This window comes from Rhinichthys klamathensis, unplaced genomic scaffold, assembly GCF_029890125.1.
Source record: "Rhinichthys klamathensis goyatoka isolate OS25496 unplaced genomic scaffold, OSU_Roscu_1.1 h1tg000230l_1, whole genome shotgun sequence".
In the NCBI taxonomy this organism is placed as follows: domain Eukaryota; kingdom Metazoa; phylum Chordata; class Actinopteri; order Cypriniformes; family Leuciscidae; genus Rhinichthys; species Rhinichthys klamathensis.
In genome coordinates, this window is record NW_026606754.1 from 78,168 (window position 1) to 100,409 (window position 22,242).

At 40.4% G+C, this 22,242-nt stretch overlaps 1 protein-coding gene across 1 annotated transcript; it reads left to right on the top strand.

The window, feature by feature from the left end:
* The first annotated feature begins 609 nt into the window (after positions 1 to 609).
* LOC130099473 (E3 ubiquitin-protein ligase TRIM35-like) lies at positions 610 to 20,533 on the top strand. Its single transcript, XM_056265177.1, has 6 exons — positions 610 to 1,065; positions 18,509 to 18,604; positions 18,808 to 19,038; positions 19,156 to 19,178; positions 19,260 to 19,378; positions 19,825 to 20,533. The coding sequence occupies exons 1-6, from the start codon at positions 670 to 672 to the stop codon at positions 20,364 to 20,366; spliced, it is 1,407 nt and encodes a 468-aa protein (XP_056121152.1). The 5' UTR covers positions 610 to 669; the 3' UTR covers positions 20,367 to 20,533.
* Positions 20,534 to 22,242: the final 1,709 nt, after the last annotated feature.

Below are 22,242 nucleotides of genomic sequence, written 5' to 3' on the forward strand. Positions count from 1 at the left end.
TTGTCAAAGTCGCTCAGAACTTTATTCCTGCCCTTTACACTGACAAAGATTTGAGCATGACAGAAAATTAATGTTGAATTTTCTGATTGGTATTTTTGATGTAAACTCCCTTTGTGCTCTTTTTTTAGTTTTTTAGATATTTATTCTGTTGTACAGCACAATGGCCAACTACTGTTGTTTTCATTGTGCTACAAAAATAAAATTTGATTTAATTTCATCATGACAGACCCTGGAGAAACTCTCTGACAAATAAAGAGCACTAAATAAAACATGTATAAGCATTTTGAGGTCGTTTATAATTAATAGTTTTGTATTTTACTTGTTCTTTTGTGTTTTATTCAAAGTTTTACAGCATTATTTTTTGCACGTTTCAATGCACGTCCATTTTGAATACATTTTACCTTAAGAAATGTAACACCCAAATGTGATCATAAACTCCTCCTTCTCACAACACTAACCAGGAAGAGACTGACTTGTTATTTCTCCTTTCGGTCACACTGACTTTGTCTCAACAAAAGCAATAAAGAATAAGCAATCAACGAAGAACAAAGAGAAAAACTTTTAGTTCATTTCTGAACCGACAGCAGATCTTTGATTTTCATTGTGATTCAGATTCATTCGTTCAGAAAGTGAAAGTAAAGTTTAGTTAGCAAGACTCAAAGGGTGAAAATGGCTTCAGCAGCTGAAGATGATTATATTTGTCCTGTTTGCTGTGAAATCTTCAAGGCTCCTGTTCTTCTGTCCTGTAGTCACAGTTTCTGTAAAGAGTGTCTACAACAGTTCTGGAAAACTAAGAAAATTCAGGAGTGTCCTGTCTGCAGGAGAAGATCCTCAAGAGATGATCCTCCAGTTAATCTTACATTAAAAAACTTGTGCGAGTCGTTCCTGAAGGAGAGAAATGAGAAACGTTCATCAGGATCTGAGGAGATCTGCAGTTTACACAGTGAGAAACTCAAACTCTTCTGTCTGGAGGACAAACAGCCTGTGTGTTTAGTGTGTATTAATTCACAACAACACGACAATCATAAATTCAGACCCATCAGTGAAGTGGTTTCATCATATAAGGTAAGACAAATGTTTCCTGTTTCACATGTAAAGAACAATAATTAGTCATCTACCATATCATTAGATACCATAACATTCATACATTACTATTTCAATGTCATTTTACTCAACTTTATTACTCTGTGGTAAAAGTATTTGCCCATCCTGATTTCTTATGTTTTTGTGTCTCATACTAAATAGTGGGGCCTTTTTCATAGATATCATTATTTTGCAAAAAAAAGAGCACAATTGAGCAGACATCTTTAGTTCAGCCTCATTGGAGGGTTTTCAAGCATGAACTGCCTGTTTAAGGTCCTGCCACTTCATCTCAATTGGTTTCAGCTCAGGCCTTTGACAAGGCCACTCCAAAACTGAGCTTTTTTGAGCCGTTCAGAGGTGGATTTCCCTTACGAAAAAGAAGTTTATTCAAGTGTGCTATTAGTATACTTCTTTAAACAAAAAAAATAAGAAAGTATACTTTCAGTCTACTTTTTATGTACTTCTCAGAAATATACTTTATGTACTTCTCAAAAATATACTTTATGTACTTCTCAGAAATATACTTAAAATTACACTTAAGTGTACTTGACTGACTTATACTGAGAGAAAAATCCAAGTATATTTGGCCTATACTTGTACTCAATCTTTTGATCGAGATATATTTAAAAGTATACTTAAAGCTCCAGTCGGCAAGTCTGGCAGATTGAGTGGATTTAGGAAAATTTTGAATGTTTACAACTCTCATGCCCCTCCCCCACTATCAACGGATACCCTCCCACCCAGTTCATGCTCGTCAGTGCCAGCTCTGGTCAGTGCGTGTGCACCAGATTTTCAGTGAACGCCAGGGCTCTCAAGTGTCACGCATTGAGCGTGACAGTCACTCATTTCGGTCTTTTGTCACGCTCTCCCGCCACACATTGTATTTCTCACGCTGAAAAACTATTTGTAATATATTTAATATGCCGCAGCGCCCAAAACTCTGGCCGCGCCGCTCTCACTGTGGAACCGGCATGAATCAAGCGCGTTTCCTCTGGTGTTGTTCGTCGAGCTACACAATAGCCAATCAGAAAATAGCACTATTGTATCTGGGTAAGATTTAACGCAACAACCAATGACAAAAATGTATCCAACCCCCCGTCGGCTGGGTGTCACTCTTACCTGTCTTCAAAACTTGAGAGCCCTGGAACGCGCCCGTCTCATCAGCATCCATCAACACCATGGAGTATTTGGAGGTATGCTGTCCTGGCTAATGTACCGATAGATTGCATTTGCTAACGTCATTTATACTCTAAATGAGCTTACTTGATTTTCCGCCATCACTCTTCGTTACTGCGCGAACTTCAGGCGTGTGCATGTGATTGTAACGTGCGCGAGGGGTGGCGTGTGCCCGATCTGTGATTGACAGTCAGATCTCACACCCCCCTGCGCTGATTGGACATGATGAACCGGGAGCTGTGGATTTTTGCAAAACAAATAACAAGCTCCAGGTGGAGTTAGAAGCTCGGGGTTTTTTCTAAAACCACTTTATTTATGTTGTTCTGTCAGATTATAGTGTCGATTTCACTGAATATGATCAAAAAAATGTTGCCGACGGCAGCTTTAAGTATTCGAAGTATACTTGGCTTGTAGTTGGGTTAACTCTATTGATCGAGTAGCCTATTAAATATAATTTTTTTACATAGTTTTTTATATACAGTCTTATGAAACTTTAATATTTTGAAAATATTGATTAAAATATTGATATAAAACAGATAATGTTTCTAATTCTGCGTATCTGAATTGTTGTGTAGGCTAGCCCACTGGTAGTGTACAGGAATTTACTTTAATTCTACTTTACGCTTTCCCCACCATTGCCTGAATCTTCCAGCTATCCATGTTTTCACTGTTATACGGTAGGGGGCGCTATGACATCTTCTAGTACAGAATCTCCGGATCAAAACACAGGAGAAGAAGAAGCTGAAACTAGTGATAGAAGATTGCTCACACAAATGTAAAAAAACGCAGGGTTGCCAACTTTGGGACTTTGGCTGGAGTGAGACTGTAAAATTTCAGTGCGCGCGGAGAAATTTTTTGGTAACCCTAATTTTAAAAATGTCAGTCCTTGTTTACTTAGGATAAACCCTGATTTATGCAACAACAACAACAAAATAGAATGGAAACGTTTTTTTTTTTCAAAATGTACAATTAATTTAATGATTGCACAATAAAAAAATAAAGATAGAGGTGATTAAATAACAAATAACAAACATGTAAAACAACAACATCTAAACAATAAGAAATCTCAAAACAAAAGGGACACATAATAGTTACTCCACCTCCCAAGAAAACCACAACACACAAGTTTCACAAATTAGGCCTGTTATATGCCACAGTGGCAGTTTGGCCAGATCACTGCCTCTGCAAGAGCTCTGTATCTGAAGCAGGGTTTGATCCGTTCATGAACAATCCGTTCATTGCGTCTGTCACGTGACAAATGAACGAAAGACTCGGAAGGTAAAGTAATTATTTATGTTCCCTGTAAATTATTTTTGACTGCATTATAATGATTTCTTAATTCAGAATATGATAAAGACTGCGTAGGTGGATGTGTTCGGGGAATTTGGCTGTTAAAAGTATAACATTTAAAGCCCTTTTAAATGAACGAAATGACTCGAAAAAAGATTCGTTCATTTTAATGAACAAGCGAGTCAGTAAAATGATCCGAACTTCCCATCACAGGGTGCCATCAAGTGAAAGTCTGTGGGGTCAGTCTTGTTTAGGCCAATAACTGCAAAGGTTCGCTCAGCATCCGCATTTGAATGTGGCAGCTAGGCTCAACACAATCTGGACAACCTTTGATAATTTGGGGAATTTTAAAATGCCACTCGCCCGATTTGCCAAAACGTAATTTGTACCATGAGCCTATTTTTATTAAGCAATTAGCAAGCCCACATAACGCACGTCAGACAACGTTTGCAACTTTGAAGTCTGTACTCAGACTGATAAGGCAAGGCTACGACACTAGTGACAAGGCACACCATTTTATTATCTGCTTACCTTGATTGTCATCCAAACTTTCAAACGTGCATCAGTGGGCTCCGACTCCGAACCTATGCTCTGAACTCTCTCTGAACTTTTCACATGCAACTGACGTATCAGGTGCAAGGTTTTCAGCGAATCAACGATCAGAGAATACTGTGAGAACGACGTTGTAGGCAGATGTTACAGCTGCGGGCCTTAAACTCCTCTTCTGTCATTAATACGCTGTGGTCTAGACATCAACAAAAAATTAACGGATTGAGAGGGGAGAAAAATGGATTTTGGCGTGACATTTCTTGCGTGTGCGTGAGAGCGTGAGATTGATGCTGAAAGCGTGAGTGTCACGCCAGATGCGTGAGAGTTGGCAACCCTGATAACGTGATCTTTAAACATTAAACAGCGTGTAAATCAAAACTGCTTAATGTTACCAAATGCCATGAAGAGAAGCGACTGAAGCTTTGGGGGTGTTGGACTCGATCTACTCCATCTGTGTTTTCATCATCGTTCTGAATCTGATCAAGGCTGAGATTGTATAAACTTTTTTGTTTAAAATGTTGCCTTTCTTTATGAAAATTAAAGTACAGTTAAAGGTAAATGTTAAAGGTTTCAAGTATAAAAAAAATAACATTTGAACATAGTAGTATAGGCCTACTGCAAGTGCAAATATAATATATAAATAGTAAACTATAAGTATAATGTTCAGTTCACTTAAAGAAAACTTGTAGTATAAAACTACTAAACTAGTAGTTTTACTGAGAGTGTACTTCAAAGTTTACTTTCATAAACTAAAAATGTTCTACAAGTATTAAAATAGTAAACTACTAGTATACCCATAAGTTCACTTGCAGTACAAATGAGAAACGTAATTATGAACTTTACTGAAGTTTACTACTGTTACACTTATAGTACACATAAACATATACTTTTATATACTAAAAGTGGGCCAATTGAGTCCCAAGCGGTATTAAAATAGTACACTTACAAGTTTACTACTAGTACATATTGACATTAGTATACTTACTACATAATTTATACTTCCCATACTGCTCCTGTCTGCCTCGATGCCTGCTGTGCTGTGTGTTTGTTTGCTTCAAGGCTGTACGGTCCGTCTAAACCTCGTATTAGCTTCGTATTTCTTTCTGTTTTGAACCATCATTTCTAGTTGTTTATACTACTAAATACATCTTACCCAACATCTCAGATTAACCTTACACCGCTAGCCTCCGTTATAGTTAGCACAACACACTAGTAACTTGCTAGCCTGTTAACGCGCCACCCGTGCGCTCATTTATTTATTTTCTCTCGGCCCGTGCCTTTGAGTTCAGAAAAGGCCCAGGTGAGTAAGAATCAGTCAACAAACACGGTGAGTAAGAATCAGTCAACAAACACAGTGAGTAATGTCTTGTCCTGTTATTGTCACCTGTGTCACATGTCATATGTTTAGTATAGCCTTCTCCGATGGCAATATAGGATTTATATGTGATAAATGCAAGGAGACAGTCAGGCTGACGGAGAAGATTTCAGAACTAGAGACACGCATCCAAACTTTAATTGAGGATGGTAAGAATGCTAGATCTTTGGATAGTATTTTGGATGCGCCTAGCATAGTGAACTCTTTACATGATTCGGTTCCGGCTGAAGTAGAGCCCGTGCAGCAGAGCAGATGGGTGACAGTTAGGGATCGGCGCCTAGTCGAGGATTAAAGAACCACTCTTCCGTTCCAATTCCCATAACAAATCGATTTGCCCCACTCAGTGAAACACCCACTGAGATTTCTGTTGATTGTGCCCTGGTAATTGGTGATTCGATCACACGGAACGTGAAAATAGAGACACCAGCCACCATAGTCACATGTTTTCCAGGAGCTAGAGCGCCCGACATCAAAGCAAATTTAAAAGTGCTGGCTAATGCTAATCGTAAATTCTCTAAGATCATTATTCATGTCGGCACTAATGATGTTCGACTCCGCCAGTCGGAGATCACCAAAATTAATATTAAAGAGGTGTGTGAACTCGCAAGTACGATGTCAGGCACTGTAATTTGCTCTGGCCCCCTTCCTGTTCGCAGGAGTGATGAGATAGTTAGTAGATTGTGTTCACTAAATCGCTGGTTGTCTGAGTGGTGTCCGCAAAATAATGTAGAATTCATAGACAATTGTAAAAGTTTTTGGGGCAAGCCTGACCTGTTGAAAAGAGATGGTATTCATCCCTCCTGGGATGGTGCTGCTCTTCTCTCTAGTAATTTGGCTCATAGTCTTAGAGCTAAAACATGACAAATTTGGCACCAGGTCAGGAAGCAGACAGAGTGGCTAAACCGACTGTCTGCTAGCGGCCTCGCGTCACCAAGGTCAGATAAATCCCATCACATAGAGGCTCTTTCACCTAGATATCATATAGAGACTGTGTCTGTTCCCCGAACTTGGATATCCAAAAAACGTCAGATAAAAAATTTAATTGTTGTTCAACAAATAAAAAACAGATATAATACAGACGAGCAAATGATAAAGCTTGGGTTGCTGAATATTCGATCCCTTACTTCAAAATTGCTCATAGTTAATGATATGATTTCAGATTATAATCTAGATGTGCTGTGTTTGACAGAAACCTGGCTAAAACCAAACGATTACATTACTTAAATGAGTCCACCCCACAAGATTACTGTTATAAACATGAACCTTGTCTGAAAGGCAAAGGGGGAGGTGTTGCTGTAATTTATAGTAATATCTTCAAAACCAGAAATCTAGTTTTAAATATACTTCTTTTGAAGTATTGGTGCTTAATGTAGAAATATATAGTGTAAACGATAAATCACATTTGAGAATTATGCTGGCTACTGTATACAGGCCACCAGGGCACCATAAAGACTTTATCAAAGAATTTGCGGACTTTCTATCAGAACTAGAATTGGCTGCAGATAAAGTACTAATTGTTGGTGATATACATGTAGATAATGAAAAAGATGCATTGGGATTGGCATTTAAAGACATTGTAAACTCAATTGGAGTTAGACAACACGTGTCAGGACCTACTCATTGTCGTAATCATACTCTAGATCTAATATTATCACATGGAATAGATGTTGATGCCGTTGAAATTCTGCAGCAGAGCGATGACATCTCAGATCATTATCTAGTCTCATGTAAACTTCACTTAGCCAAAGCAGCAAAGCCGACTCTGTGTTATAAATATGTTAGACCTATAACTTCTGCCACTAAAGATTGCTTTATCAATAATCTTCCTAATCAGTTGTATCATCACAGCATCCCGGATAGCTTAGAAGAACTCGATATTGCAACAGAAACTTTTAACTCTCTCTTTTCCAGCACTTTAGACGCAGTTGCTCCGTTGCGCTTAACCCTCTGGGGTCTAAGGTGTTTTTGGGGTCCTTGAGATGTTTTGACATGCCCTGACATTTGTGCTTTTTTCAGTTGCTTATAAACATATTAATGGCACAGGTGTAATTACACTCTATTTAGCACAAACAGGGCTACCATAATATGTGAGCAACATGTATGTACATATTTGTATTTTTGAGATAATATTATTTATGCATGGTTATTGAAAAAACTAAAAATTAAAGTTTCTGAAATAAGGCCACAAAACACATATTGATTATTTCTTCATAAGACTTTTGAAAATTGTATCACATAGCCTAGAATATTTGCTCCAAAACTATGTGAGAATCATCCTGACTACTCATTCAGATAAGACAATAAAGTATTTTTACATTTTTAATGACGTGTTTTGTGTCAGAAAGCTTTATGCGAAGGGGCATGATCTCTCATTAATATGTATGCATTTCACACCTGAGAAAGACAAAGACCCTCCCATAATGGCCCTATTAGGTGCTATCAGGCCATATCATTATGAGGAGCCTTGCACAAAGAATGAGGAGATTTAAAAAAGAATGGCTTTTAGATTGTTTGGATTTATTTACAACACAACATAATCCAAAGATACACAACAAAGGACAAAAAAAGCACATTAGTAAACACACTGATCTAAAGACAGAGGCTTGAACAGTCACACAACTTTGTGCCATTGAAATATAGTACATATTTCATTGTCATTTCCAAGGTGTTTGATTTTTCATTTTACCATGTTCATGTACAGAGACTGTTGAATGTAGAAGTCAGCAGGACTCATCAGTGGCATCTCTCCCTGTAAAAATAAATAAATAAATAAAATAAACACCTTTGAACATGCTGATATCAAGAGAAACTATATGGCTGCACGACTTTGGGCATGCATTGTAGATTTTTCTGGTTAAAATTGCGATTTAATTTATATATATATATATATATACACACACACACACAGTGCTTAGAATAAGTGAACACACCCCTGCTAAAGTTGACTACCCTTCACAAATAGACATGGTTTTATTTCAGTTAGCCTAACTGAACATTTATACATAAATAATATATTGTATTTAGTAGTAGTAGTAGTAGTAGTAGTAGTTCCCTTTCGAGGGAACTCTCGATGCGTCACTTGACGCTTTGGGAACGCCCCCAGCGTGCATGCGTCTGAGCATCAATGTCAACTAGTCCAATGGAAAGAATGAGCGTCACGGGCGGGTGACGTCATGACCAGGAAGGGATAAAGGCTCACCCGGTGAAACGCGGCATTAGCTTCTGTGTCTCAGCAAGCGACCTGTGTCATTTTGTCTCTGTCTATTTACTGTTGTCTGTTGCATATATTTTGAAAGAGTTATGGCGAAACAAATGTACAAACAGTGTGCTTCTCCCTGCCCGCGTTATTTAACGGGTGGGGACACACACGAGCTTTGTGTAGTTTGTTTGGGAGTGGAGCATGCGGTATCAGCCTCCGAGGGGGCTGATTACCAACATTGTGAGAAGCTTTCGCTTCGCATGCTCCGCTCTCGCCTGTCACTTTTCGAGGAAAGTGGCCAGGCTCGCGATTCTCAGGGTGCAGGATCCGCGTCTGCCGAGGCAGGGCGGAGAATGCATTCCTGTGGATCGCAAATAGGATCTCTTTACGGGGTTGGAGACGGGTCCACGGATCTTATCTCCTCCCTTTCCCGAGCGATCCAGTGCTCTCTCTCCGGTCTCGGAAGCCCGCGTTGCGGTCTCTTCCGCCCGGGGAGAGAGACCAATGCTCCAGTGCTCTATCTCCGAGGAGGTAGATGTGCTGGGCATTGAAAGTGAAAAACACAATCATGGGGGAAGTGGATTTGCCATCTCTTTCCCCAGCGTATGAGAAATATATAAACCTATATATATATATATGATAGTTTATATATTATATATAAAATATAGTGAATATATATAAAATATATATATATAAAATAAGCTGGTGGAGGTGTTTACTAAGGCTGTAGATAAATTAAATATTTCATGGCCAGCAGAAATAAGGGGGCACTCGTTCTAAAAAATAAATAAATAAATTAAACGAGTTTCCTTCCCTCTATTTTTTCACCTCCATCGCGGGGCCTTCTTTTTTCCCGGTCTGCACAGCGAGCTGTCTAGATCATGGAAAAAGCCTTACTCTTCTTGTCTTTTAGCCCCCACATTCATGTATATTCAGATATTAGGGGGTTAAGAGAGTATGGCTATGGGGCAATACCCCGGTTAGAACAGACGCTTGCGAGCTATCTGTCTCCCGGTTCAGTATCGACCCTGAAGGCTTCGGCTTCTCTCACTAAACCATTAAAGAAAACTATTTTTAATCTAGTGGGAAAAGCATTTACGGCAGTGGGTCTAGCAGGAGCCTGCTTGCACACTATAGCAGTGCTACAAGCATATCAGGCTGACCTGCTGTGGTATTTGGACAGAAGTGAGGGGGTTTGGCCCGATGGGGTTTGAGAACTTCGTCGGGCCACAGATTTATCTCTCAGGGATGGCAGCCCTTGTGGTCACTGAGAGACACCTCTGGCTCAATTTGATGGGAATCATGGAGAAAGATACAATATAATCTCTCCCTCGCTATGTCCAAACCCCTGAGGCTGCTGGGCGTGAGCAGCTCCAGCCGTCTAGTTTCTCATACACAACACAGCAGCCAAAGCCTTCAAAGCAGAAGCCGGATCCGAGGACCGTTCTTCACGCTGAGAAGGCTGCGGCTCAAAAAAGGTCCTGATGTTCATGCATCAGGCCTGTGAGGACAGCCCCGACCGAAATAGAGTGGTGTACACCTCATTATACGGTGCCCGTTCCATTTCGGGGTCCTCACGAGACCGTTCTGCCAACCCTGCCACCCTTGGTGCTTCAGGGCGCAGCGGTCTCCAGCGAGTCGCTGATGCTATGCTGCGGCACAGCATCGGTTTCGCGCCCTCTGAGGGGGGCCTTAGAGCGGCCAGTTCAGGTAGTTCCTGCCATTATGTTTCAGCTTATAATTATAATTAGCTGTCTCGATAACACCAGAGGCCAGCCTCGAGAGGCTGGTTCCTTTAGTAAATTTTCTGGCAGCGTGGAAGCTTCTGCCGAATATTTCTCGTTGGGTCCTGCAGATTGTAGAGAAAGGATACAGAATCCAGTTTGGTTCTCGTCCTCCTCGTTACAACGGGGTGCTGCCCACAGTGGTGCATCCCGAGCAGGCTCTGGTAATGGAGCAAGAGGTAAAGGCCCTGTTAGCAAAGGAAGCTATAGAACAGGTGTACTCACCCGACAGAGAGTCGGGTTTTTACAGCCGTTATTTCATTGTTCCAAAAAAGGATGGGGGGTTGCGTCCTATTTTAGATCTTCGTCTGTTGAATCGTTCAGTACAGAAACTTAAGTTCAAGATGCTGACACTCAAACAGATCATGACTCAAATCAGATCCGAGGACTGGTTTGTCACGATAGATCTAAAAGACGTATACTTCCATATCTCCATCCTCCCTCAGCACAGGAGGTTCCTGAGGTTTTCTTTGGGGCAAAGAACACCAGTATCAGGCATTTCCTTTCGGTCTAGCTCTATCACCCCGCACATTCACGAAGTGTGTAGACGCAGCTCTGGCCCCGCCAGGTTGCAGTGTATACGCATTCTGAATTGCATAGATGTCTTGCTGATTATAGCGGAATCAGAACAGTGAGCGGTTCGGCACCGAGGTGTCGTTCTCGCTCATATGCAGATGTTGGGGTTGAGGCTCAATGCCAAGAAAAGTGTGCTTTCTCCAGTACAGAGAACCACTTTCCTTGGTGTGGTATGGGGTTCAGTGACGATGCGGGCCACTCTGTCGTCCGTTCGTGTAGCTGCTATCCTAACAGCCACAAAAGAGCTGGGGCTAGGCCAGTCACGCACTGTAAAACAGTTCGAGAGACTGTTGGGTCTTGTGGCAGTAGCGTCCAACGGGATACCTTTTGGCCTGCTGTACATGAGACCTTTGCAGTGGTGGCTCAGGACCAGAGGGTTCTCCCCGAGGGGAAACCCACTTCGTATGATCAAGATCACGCGGCCGTGCCTTCGTGCCTTGGTTATATGGAGGAAACACTGGTTCTTAACCCAGGGCCGGTGTTGGGAGCTCTTTGCCATCGAGTTGCTATCTCGACAGATGCTTCCCTCACCGGCTGGGGAGCGGTATTGGAAGGCCGCTCAGCTCAGGGCTTGGGAGGAGTCATCATCTCGCTTGGCACATGAATTGCCTAGAGATGATGGTCGTCTTCAATGCGTTGAGACATCTCCTCCCAGACCTGAGGGGCCATCATGTGTTGTTCTGAAACAGTGACTGTTGGGCCTCAGGGCAGCAGCGTTCAATGCTTTGACCTGCTGTACGTGAGACCTTTACAGTGGTGGCTCAGGACCAGAGGGTTCTCCCTGAGGGGAAACCCACTCCGTACGATCAAGATCACGCGGCAGTATCCCCGCGCCTTGGTTATATGGAGGAAACTCTGGTTCCTGACCCACAGACAACACGTTGGTGGCCTATTATTTTGGTCCCTCAGGAAATTACGCTGTCTGAGGGCAGTGTATATTCCAGGGGGGCCAGAATATTGGAGCAGACACCCTGTCGAGGCAGGGGCTGAGGCCAGGGGACTCCACCCCGAGGCGGTGGAGCAAATATGGGAGTTTTATGGCCAGGCAGAAGTGGATTTGTTTTCGTCTCAGCATACGACGCACTGTCCACTCTGGTTATCCCTCACTCAACCAGTCCCCTCGGGGCTGGTTGCTATGGTGCAGACGTGGCTGAGGCTACGTCTGTACGCATTTCCCCCTGTTGCTCTGCTCCCAGGAGTTCTGGAGTGATTCCGCCAGGATGGAATAAGCCTATTTAGTAGCACCACCCTGGCCGAGCTGAATTTGGTTTGCGGACCTAATTTTTCTCCTCGACGGACCTCCCTTGGAGGTCCCGATCAGGAGAGACCTTCCGTCTCAGGCAGGGGATGCAATATTGCACCCCCGGCAGGGGATTTGGAAACTGTGGGTTTGGCCTCTGAGGGGGCCCAACTCATAGAGAGTGGTCTCTCAACCGAGGTTGTTGAGACCATTCTAAGCTCCAGAGCTCCCGCTACGAGGAAACTATATTCACTATTTCGAGAGTTTTTCACTTCTTGGTGTTACCAGCGTCAGTGGGATCCGGTTAACTGTTCAGTAAACACAGTATTCGAGTTTCTGCAAGAACGCTTTGTATCAGGTCTATGTCCTTCCACGCTTAAGGTATACGTGGCGGCCATTGCGGCTTTCCACGCCCTGGTGGGTAGTACATTTTTGGGTCGAGACCCCCTGATCACTCGTTTCCTTCGTGGCACTTTGAGGCTGAGGCCTGCAACTTGCACTAGGGTGCTGGCTTGGGACCTTGCAATAGTTCTAGAAGGCCTATCTGGGGCTCCCTTCGAGCCCTTAGATTTGGTCTCAGAGAAGTTCCTTTCTTTTAAGACTATTTTCTGCTAGCTATTTCGTCCCTTTTAGAGTCAGACCTTCAGGCCCTTTCGGTCCCCAACTGCCTTGAGTGCACCGGGGATGGCCAAGGCATTCTTACCGAAACATGGATATGTTCCAAAGGTGCCTACCATTATTCCGAGGCCTATTGTGCTGCAGGTTTCTGTCCTCCTTTTACATCTGCGGACCAGGAAAGGCTGAACCTCTTGTGTCCAGTGCGAGCACTGGATACTTATGTTCATCGGACATCTTCAATGAGGAAGTCCGACCAGTTATTTATTTGCTTTGGATCACCTAAGAAGGGTCTTCCTGCTTCTAAACAGACGGTTAGTAAGTGGATAGTCGAGGCTATTTCACTTGCATACGAGTACTCTGACCATCCGTGTCCCTTGGTGGTCAGAGCTCACTCTACGAGGGGTATGGCGGCCTCTAAAGCCTTGTTATTTGGGGTTTCTCTCCAAGACGTTTGTGATGCGGCAGGCTGGTCCTCACCGCTCACATTCGTCAGGTTTTACAGTTTGGACCTGGATGCTGCCCCAGGTTCTCAGGTGCTTAGTGCTTAGTTCCAACAGACTGACACTCAGGTACTTGGAATTCTGGCGTTTTGGGTATTCTCGTTCCCAAAGCGTCAAGTGACGCATCGAGAGTTCCCTCGAAAGGGAACGTCTCAGGTTACGACTGTAACCGTAGTTCCCTGAGAAAGGGAACGAGACGATGCGTCACCCTGCCATACTTCCTGCTTCCCTGTGATCGGCTTGCTTCGACTTTTTGAAGCTAATGCCGCGTTTCACCGGGTGAGCCTTTATCCCTTCCTGGTCATGACGTCACCCGCCCGTGACGCTCATTCTTTCCATTGGACTAGTTGACATTGATGCTCAGACGCATGCACGCTGGGGGCGTTCCCAAAGCGTCAAGTGACGCATCGTCTCGTTCCCTTTCTCAGGGAACTACGGTTACAGTCGTAACCTGAGACGTTATACTTTATTAATCCCCAAGGGGAAATTCTTTGTCACAATTGCCCACATATATAATAAACAACAATAAAGATTATAAAAACATTTCCGTTATTTGGATTTGTTATAATAAATATATTCATTAAATCTAATGTTCCAGTGAACAGGGAGATAAATAACAAAGAGAATATTACCCATTAATTTAAATAAAAAAAAACAGATCAGATTAAACAAATAATGTTGCAAAGCAACCAAAATATTAACAATTTAAAAACTAGCTAATGGTTCCTGTGTCAGACACTTAGAGGGAAGAATTATAAAGCTTGATGGCCACTGGCAGAAATGACTTCCTGTGGCGCTCTGTGGTGCATTTTGGTAAAATAAGTCTTGCACTGAAAGTGCTCCTGTGTTTGAGTAGCAGACCATATAGTGGATGGGAGACATTATCCAAGATGACATTCAGTTTGGACAGCATCCTCCTCTCTGACACCACCGATAAGGAGTCAAGCTCAACCCCCACCACATTACCGGCTTTACGGATCAATTTATTCAGTTTATTCGCATCTGCCTCCCTCAGTCTGCTACCCCAGCATGCGACCGCATATAGGATAGCACTAGCTACCACCGATTCATAAAACAGTAAGATTCATAAGACAGTATCACATATTTTACCGGAGGCTGAAATATATTTCACTAAATCATTATATAACCTAAGCAGTTATTCGCAAACAAAATAAATTACGCATAAGGCAGTATTTTAGCATGATAATCAGTGTCATAAACTAATCTCAAAACTGAGTGAAATATATGTAGTAGGCTAATATCACATTTAAAAAGTTTACACGAGCGTATAGGCCTACATATAGGGATATTGTGACTGTGAGGTAATCTTTCCTATGTCAAAAGCTAGCCAAAACTAGGCAAAATATAGTCTGAAAATTAATTTGAGCTCTATAATCAGAAAAGGAATTATATAACACTAAACAACTTACTCCGAACTTGTATCCTCGGCGGGGTCAATTCGTTCTTCAAAATGCAGCCGTTCGTCGTCCGAGTTTCAAATTCCTCTGAGGAAAAGGTGAATCCTTCCTCGCTGTCCAGAATCATCTGAAGGAGTAGCGTGCCATTCTCAAAACGCGATGAACTATCAGTGAATCTGATGAAGAAACGTGTTTTTATGCCATTGATCGCTGCTGGGCGTGTGCGATGCATAACGTTAGATCACCTATTTACCATGTGAAAAGCTCTGGGGGCGTGGCGGCCTCAGCTTATTAAAGATAATGAAGGAAGAACGAAAAAACTGTACCTCTCCTTGGTTTCAAACGGATTACATAAACTGGAAATTTTTAAAATAAATAAATAAATTACTTCATTTAAAAGAAGAGAATTTCAGCTTCATAAAGAGAAATCTCTCGTATCTCTGTGACAAGTATTGACTGAGTTACAGTTAATTTTTCGGACGCGTTTCAGAATGGACTTTACTGACAGAGAGAACGCAGAACGCGCATCATGTTTATTTTTCTTTATTTGACGAAAAGCACAACACTTTGTTTTTATTGTGAGTACCCACAAAAAAAATAGACACTTAACAGGATCTAATGATGTACAACACTTATATGTAAGATCAAAATCTACAGAGTAATTTGATTCTCTTTTGCACCGATAAGGAAAAAATCGAGCTCGTCGCGCCGGCGCGACGGCCGACCCCAGAGGGTTAAAGAAGATTAAAGAAAATAGTCCAACACCGTGGTACAGCGAGCACACCCGGGCCCTTAAGAGAGCAGCCAGAAAAATGGAGCGTAGCTGGAAGAAAACTAAACTAGAGGTATTTCGGATTTCATGGAAGGAGAGCTCGATTGCTTACAGAGAGGCCTTAAAAGCTGCTAGATCTGCTTATTTTTCAACCCTATTAGAAGAAAATAAACATAATCCTAGGTATTTATTTGAAACAGTGGCTAAACTAACGAAAAAGAAAGCTTCAAGCCCATAAGTGTTCAAGCAACACAGCAGTAATGACTTTATGAATTTCTTCACTTATAAGATTGATAATATCAGGGACAAAATTATAACTATGCAACCGTCTACTACAGTATCGCATCAGGCAGTGCATTGTAGTCTCCCTGAGGAAAAATTTGGTTCATTTGTTGCTATAGGAGAGGAAGAATTTTGCAAACTCGTTAATTCATCTAAATCAACAACTTGTATGTTAGACCCTATTCCGACTAAGCTACTGAAAGAGATGCTTCCAGATGTCATAGATCCTCTTCTTAATATCATTAATTCATCTTTGTCTCTAGGATATGTACCAAAAACCTTTAAGCTGGCTATGATAAAAAAGCTTGTTAAAAAACCGCAACTTGATCATACAAAATTAGTCAATTACAGGCCGATCTCGAATCTGCCTTTTCTGTCAAAGATACTGGAAAAAGCAGTATCCTCACAACTGTGTTCCTTTCTAGAAAGAAATTATATCTGTGAGGATTTTCAGTCCGGATTTAGACCGTGCCATAGTACTGAGACATCAGAGTCACAAATGATTTGCTCTTATCATCCGATCGTGGCTGTATCTCTCTATTAGTGTTACTTGATCTTAGTGCTGCATTTGACACAATTGACCACAACATTCTTTTAAATAGACTAGAAAACTATGTTGGCATTAGTGGAATTGCATTAGCATGGTTTAAATCATACTTATCTGACCGTTATCAGTTTGTAGCAGTAAATGAAGAGATGTCTTATCTATCACAAGTTCAGTATGGTGTACCACAAGGCTCAGTACTAGGACCGTTGCTGTTCACTCTGTACATGTTACCCTTAGGAGATATCATTAGGAAACATGGAATTAGCTTTCACTGTTATGCCGATGATACTCAGCTGTATATTTTTTCAAAAACTTACCAATTCACAAAATTAATGGAATGCATAGCTGATATATAAAATTGGATGACTAATAATTTCCTACTACTAAATTCTGAAAAAACAGAGATTCTAATTATTGGACAAAAAACTTCCACACGTAATAACCTAGAATACTGTCTAACACTTGATGGCTACTCTGTTAAGTCTTCGTCGTCGGTTAGGAACCTTGGTGTGCTCTTTGATACCAATCTTTCATTTGAAAATCACGTGTCTAGTATCTGTAAAACTTTCCATCTTAAAAACATATCTAAATTACGCCATATGCTCTCATTGACAAATGCGGAACAATTAGTTAATGCGTTCATGACATCAAGACTAGATTATTGTAATGCTCTACTGGGTGGTTGCCCTGCACGCTTAATAAACAAACTACAGCTAGTTCAAAACGCGGCAGCTCGAGTTCTTACTAGAACCAGGAAATATGACCATATTAGCCCGGTTCTGTCAACACTACATTGGTGTTATTAACACCTATTAAACATCGTATAAATTTTAAAATATTGCTAATTACTTACAAAGCACTAAATGGTTTAGCTCCCCAGTACTTGAGCGAACTCTTAACGCATTATAGTCCTTCACGCCTATTGCGTTCTCGAAATTCCGGCCAGTTGATAATACCTAGAATATCTAAATCGACTGCTGGCGGTAGATCCATTTCCTATTTAGCACCAAAACCCCTGGAACAATCTTCCTAACATTGTCCGGGAAGCAGACACACTCTGTCAGTTCAAATCTAGACTAAAAACACATCTCTTTGGCCTAGCATACACATAACACACTATAGACTTCCTTAATTCAAAATTAAGCTGCATAGTTTAGATCAGCCGGAACCGGGAACACGTCCCGTAAATCCTGATGTACTTGGTACATCATAAGAAGGATGGCATCTACGCTAATATTAGTCTCTCTGTTTATCCCGAGGGACCGTCTATGGTGGACCTGCGCCTGGACCCATCCCAACTCATCCTGAAGTGCCAGCCTCATCAGCCCTGTAAAGGCCTCATCGACACGACAGCCATCGGCACTGATCCTCAACAACTCGTCTCCATACCGGCGTGATTACGTCAACTTCCAACCAGATAGAAATGGATAAATACTCTAAATCTGACTTGTAATGCTGCCCGAATCATACACTGTTCCTTCGTTGGCCAGAGGAGAACTGGCCCCCGACTGAGTCTGGGTTCTCCCAAGGTTTTTTTCTCCATTCTGTCACCTGATGGAGTTTTGGTTCCTTGCCACTGTTGCCTTGGCTTTTGGCTTGCTTAGTTGGGGACATTTAACATTAAATATTCAACAATATTATTGATCTGCCTTACTTAAGGTGGACGTTGATGCAATTTTCTTCTAGAAACAAACTTTGTTGTATTATTTTCATGTTATCACTGTGAAGCTGCTTTGATACAATTTGTATTGTAAAAAGCGCTATATAAATAAAGGTGACTTGACTTGACTACTTAAAAATATACTTGAACATTACTTAAGTATACTTCATAAAATGAACTTGAAGTACACTTCTTTTTCGTAAGGTTTACTCACTATTCTTTGAATCATTGTCTTGTTGCTTGAGCTTCAGTTTGCAGACTAAAGATAGGATATTGTCCTTTAGCATTTTCTGACAGAAAGCAGAAAAATGTAGTTCCTACGATGTTGTTCTTGGGCCTTTGGGTGGGGGTAAATACTTTTGCTCAGAATTGTATGATCATCTGTATTTTCTTCTCTTCACTGTAATCTGGTGTTTAATGTATTTTTGTTCAATTCTAGGAGGAGATCAATACAGCACTGAAGTCCTTACAACTGAAACTTCAACACAATGAAAAAGAGAAAGGAGAGTTTGAGAAAACAGCTCAACACATCAATGTGAGGAAACAGAATCAAGAGTCATTTTCATTACAGCTCTAGGATCACTTTATACCGTTATACATTGATATATTTAATATCATGAACTCCAGTTGATTTTTTCTGTAAATGACAAGCAGCTTCTGCTTCTGGATCCGTTATATGTCGGGTATCTGAGATTTGTGTTGACTGAGATGACTGAAGTGAATGTGATTTGATTTCAGTCTCAAGATGAGCACACAGAGCGTCAGATTAAAGAAGAGTTTGAGAAGCTTCATCAGTTTCTCAGAGACGAAGAAGAAGCTACAATCACTGCACTGAGGGAGGAAGAGGAGCAGAAGAAGCAGAGGATGAAGGAGAAGCTGGAGGAGATGAACACACACATCTCAGCTCTTTCACACACAATCAGAGACATGGAGGAGATGATGAAAGACAATGACGTCTCGTTTCTAAAGGTTACAAATCAATCTGGCTTCATTCTCTGTGCATAAAACAACTTGTATAGAGAGACTCGTTGACAGTGAGAGTGTTTGATAAGATATTAAAATGTTTTCAAACTCTATATTTTCCAGAACTATAAAGTCTCGATGGAAAGGTAAGTGAGCTGCTCGTATCTCTTCTCTCAGTGGATCTGAACTCAAATTCACTGCAGTTCTGACTCCTGAATGTTCCTCAGAGTCCAGATCTCACAGCCGGATCCACGGATGAGTTCTGGAGCTTTGATTCATGTGTCGCGTTATCTGGGTAACCTGCCGTTCAGAGTCTGGAAGAAGATGCTGGAAACTGTCCAACACAGTGAGTCTCAGCAGATTTAACACAGTGCAGAAGATAGTTCAGATATAAACATATATAAACATAAAAATACATAAAAAAATAAAATAATAAATAAATAAATAAATATATATATATATATATATATATATATATATATATATATATATATATATATATATATATATATATCACTTGAATTTCTAAGTGAATCTGAACTGTATTTCAGAAAATCATCAGATCATACAGCGAACTCATAATTAAAGTTTATTCCTCATGATTTATGTTTATGAATAAGGATACACTAATGTTTATTGAATACTGATATTAAACCTGGAGCCTCAATCCATTCTGACATTAACTGAGAGACCATTGTTATGATTATGATTTTTTCAACAAAGTCTTTATTTGTGTTTTACATTTAAATACATCATATCTCATCCTGTAATCTGATGTTATTCTCTTTGCAGCTCCGTTGACTCTGGATCCAAACACAGCAAATCCTCGTCTCACACTCTCTGCTGATCTGACCAGTGTGTCGGTCAGTGATGAAGATAAAACACTTCCTGATAATCCAGAGAGGTTTGATGAGTATCCATGTGTCCTGGGATCTGAGGGCTTTAACTCAGGAACACACTGCTGGGATGTGGAGGTTGGAGACAATACACGCTGGATTCTTGGAATAACCACAGCATCAAACCAAAGGAAGGGAGAGGATTGCTTTAAGTCTAATGTCTGGTGTGTGCGGTTCATGAACAGCGAATACATCTCAGAATCTCCAGAGCAACCCGGCACTGTCTTTACTGTTAAACAGAAGCTCCAGCGTGTGAGAGTTCAGCTGGACTATGACAGAGGAACAGTGTCATTCTCTGATCCTGTAACTAACACACATTTACTCACATTCAGGACATCCTTCAGAGAAACTGTCTTTCCATTCTTAGGTAATAACCGCACAACTCCTCTGAGGATCTTACCTGTTAAACTGTTTATTACAGCAGAAAATCACTGTTAAATCTGCTTCTGCTTCTAGATTAATACAGTTTTGCAAATTATGCTTCAATAATAACACTGTAATCAAAGGGTGTCAATGATCAATCACACTTAAAGGGATACTTCAGGATTTAGCATTAAGCTTTGTATCAGTAGAAAACCAGTAGTATTTTTGAATTACCGTGCTTCCCCCCCATTTTCATGGCTAAAGTCTTATTACACTGTATTCAGCACAAACTCTGCTACAATAATATGTCAGCAGCATGTATGTAAAAGTTTTTAGTTTTGAGATAATGACATTTATGCGTGGTTTGTGAAAAAACTAAAAAACATTGTCACTGAAATAAGGTCATGAAACCCATACTAATTATTTCTTCACAAGACTTTTGAAAATTGTATCAAATAGCCTAGAATATTTGCTTCAAAACTATGTGAAAATCATCCTGATTACGCATTCAGATAAGTCAATAAAGTCTTTTAAAAAAATTATGACGTGTTTTGTGTAAGAAAGCTTTATGCGGGTACCCAGCTAGAAATTTTTTGTTCTAAAAATGTTCTGAGAACATTACCATGCATTGTTCTAATAATGTTTTCAGCGGGTAGTTTTATTTTGGTTCCCAGAATGTTCTCTTAAAAGTTCTAATAACATTCTTTAAAAACATTCTAAAAATGTTTAACGCTAACATTGTTAGAACATTATTCCCTAATGTTCTTATAACATTTTCAGCGGGTAGTTTTCTTTTTGTTCCCAGAATGTTCTCTTAAAAGTTCTAATAACATTCTTTAAAAACATTCTAAAAATGTTTAACGCTAACATTGTTAGAACATTATTCCCTAATGTTCTTATAACATTTTCAGCGGGTAGTTTTCTTTTTGTTCCCAGAATGTTCTCTTAAAAGTTCTAATAACATTCTTTAAAAACATTCAAAAAAATTTTCACGCTAACATTGTTAGAACATTATTCCCTAATGTTCTTATAACATTTTCAGCGGGTAGTTTTATTTTTGTTCCCAGAATGATCTCTTAAAAGATGGCATAACATTCTCTAAGAACACTCTAAAAATGTTTTGTGATGACCTTCTATAAAGGTTTAATCATAACATTTTAAGAACATTACATCCCCTAACATTCTTATAAAGTTTTTAGCGGGAAGTTTTATTTTTGTTCCCAAAATGTTCTCTTAAAAAAACATGCTTAGCTATAACATTGTTAAAACATACAATTTTATTAATCTCAAAACTAAAACATCAAAATCTAACAGGTTTATAAATGGTATCCACATAAATTATTAGATGTTCTGCGTACAGTAAATGCCCAACATTACATGAAGAACTCGGTAAAGTCACTCATGCGTCTTGACTGCTGTGTTTGCTCAGAGCGCTCATCATCAGTCTTTGCTTGTCTTGGTTCTTGCAGAAGAGTAATCCAGTCATCTGTATAGGTGTTCTACTGTTCTCTCTTCTAGTTGTCCAGCGTCTCGTCCAGTTAGCAGCATTGAGCTCTGTTCTCTGTGTGCATGGTAGAGTTTTTCCTCAAAAGAAGATCATGCAACAGTGTAAACAGAAAGAATATAAATAAATACATACACATATTAAGATCACAAGCAATATTGACATTGACAACTTTCAAAATTAGCCAGACTAATTAGTAATCAGAAATTGAAAGTATAAATATGATACCTTATGAGTATCTTTTTTGTTTCTGTAATTTAAAACATATACTTAATCCACATGTTAATAACACAACTAGAGGCTAAATTATGTGAACAAACTTTGATGTTGGCTTGAGAAGCCTGAACCTCGAACCAAGACTGGAACTCAGGTCGCCCTGAACACAGCTCCAGCATCACAGCGCTCGCTGCCCACAAGGCTATTGCTCTGACTTAACAGCAGTTATAT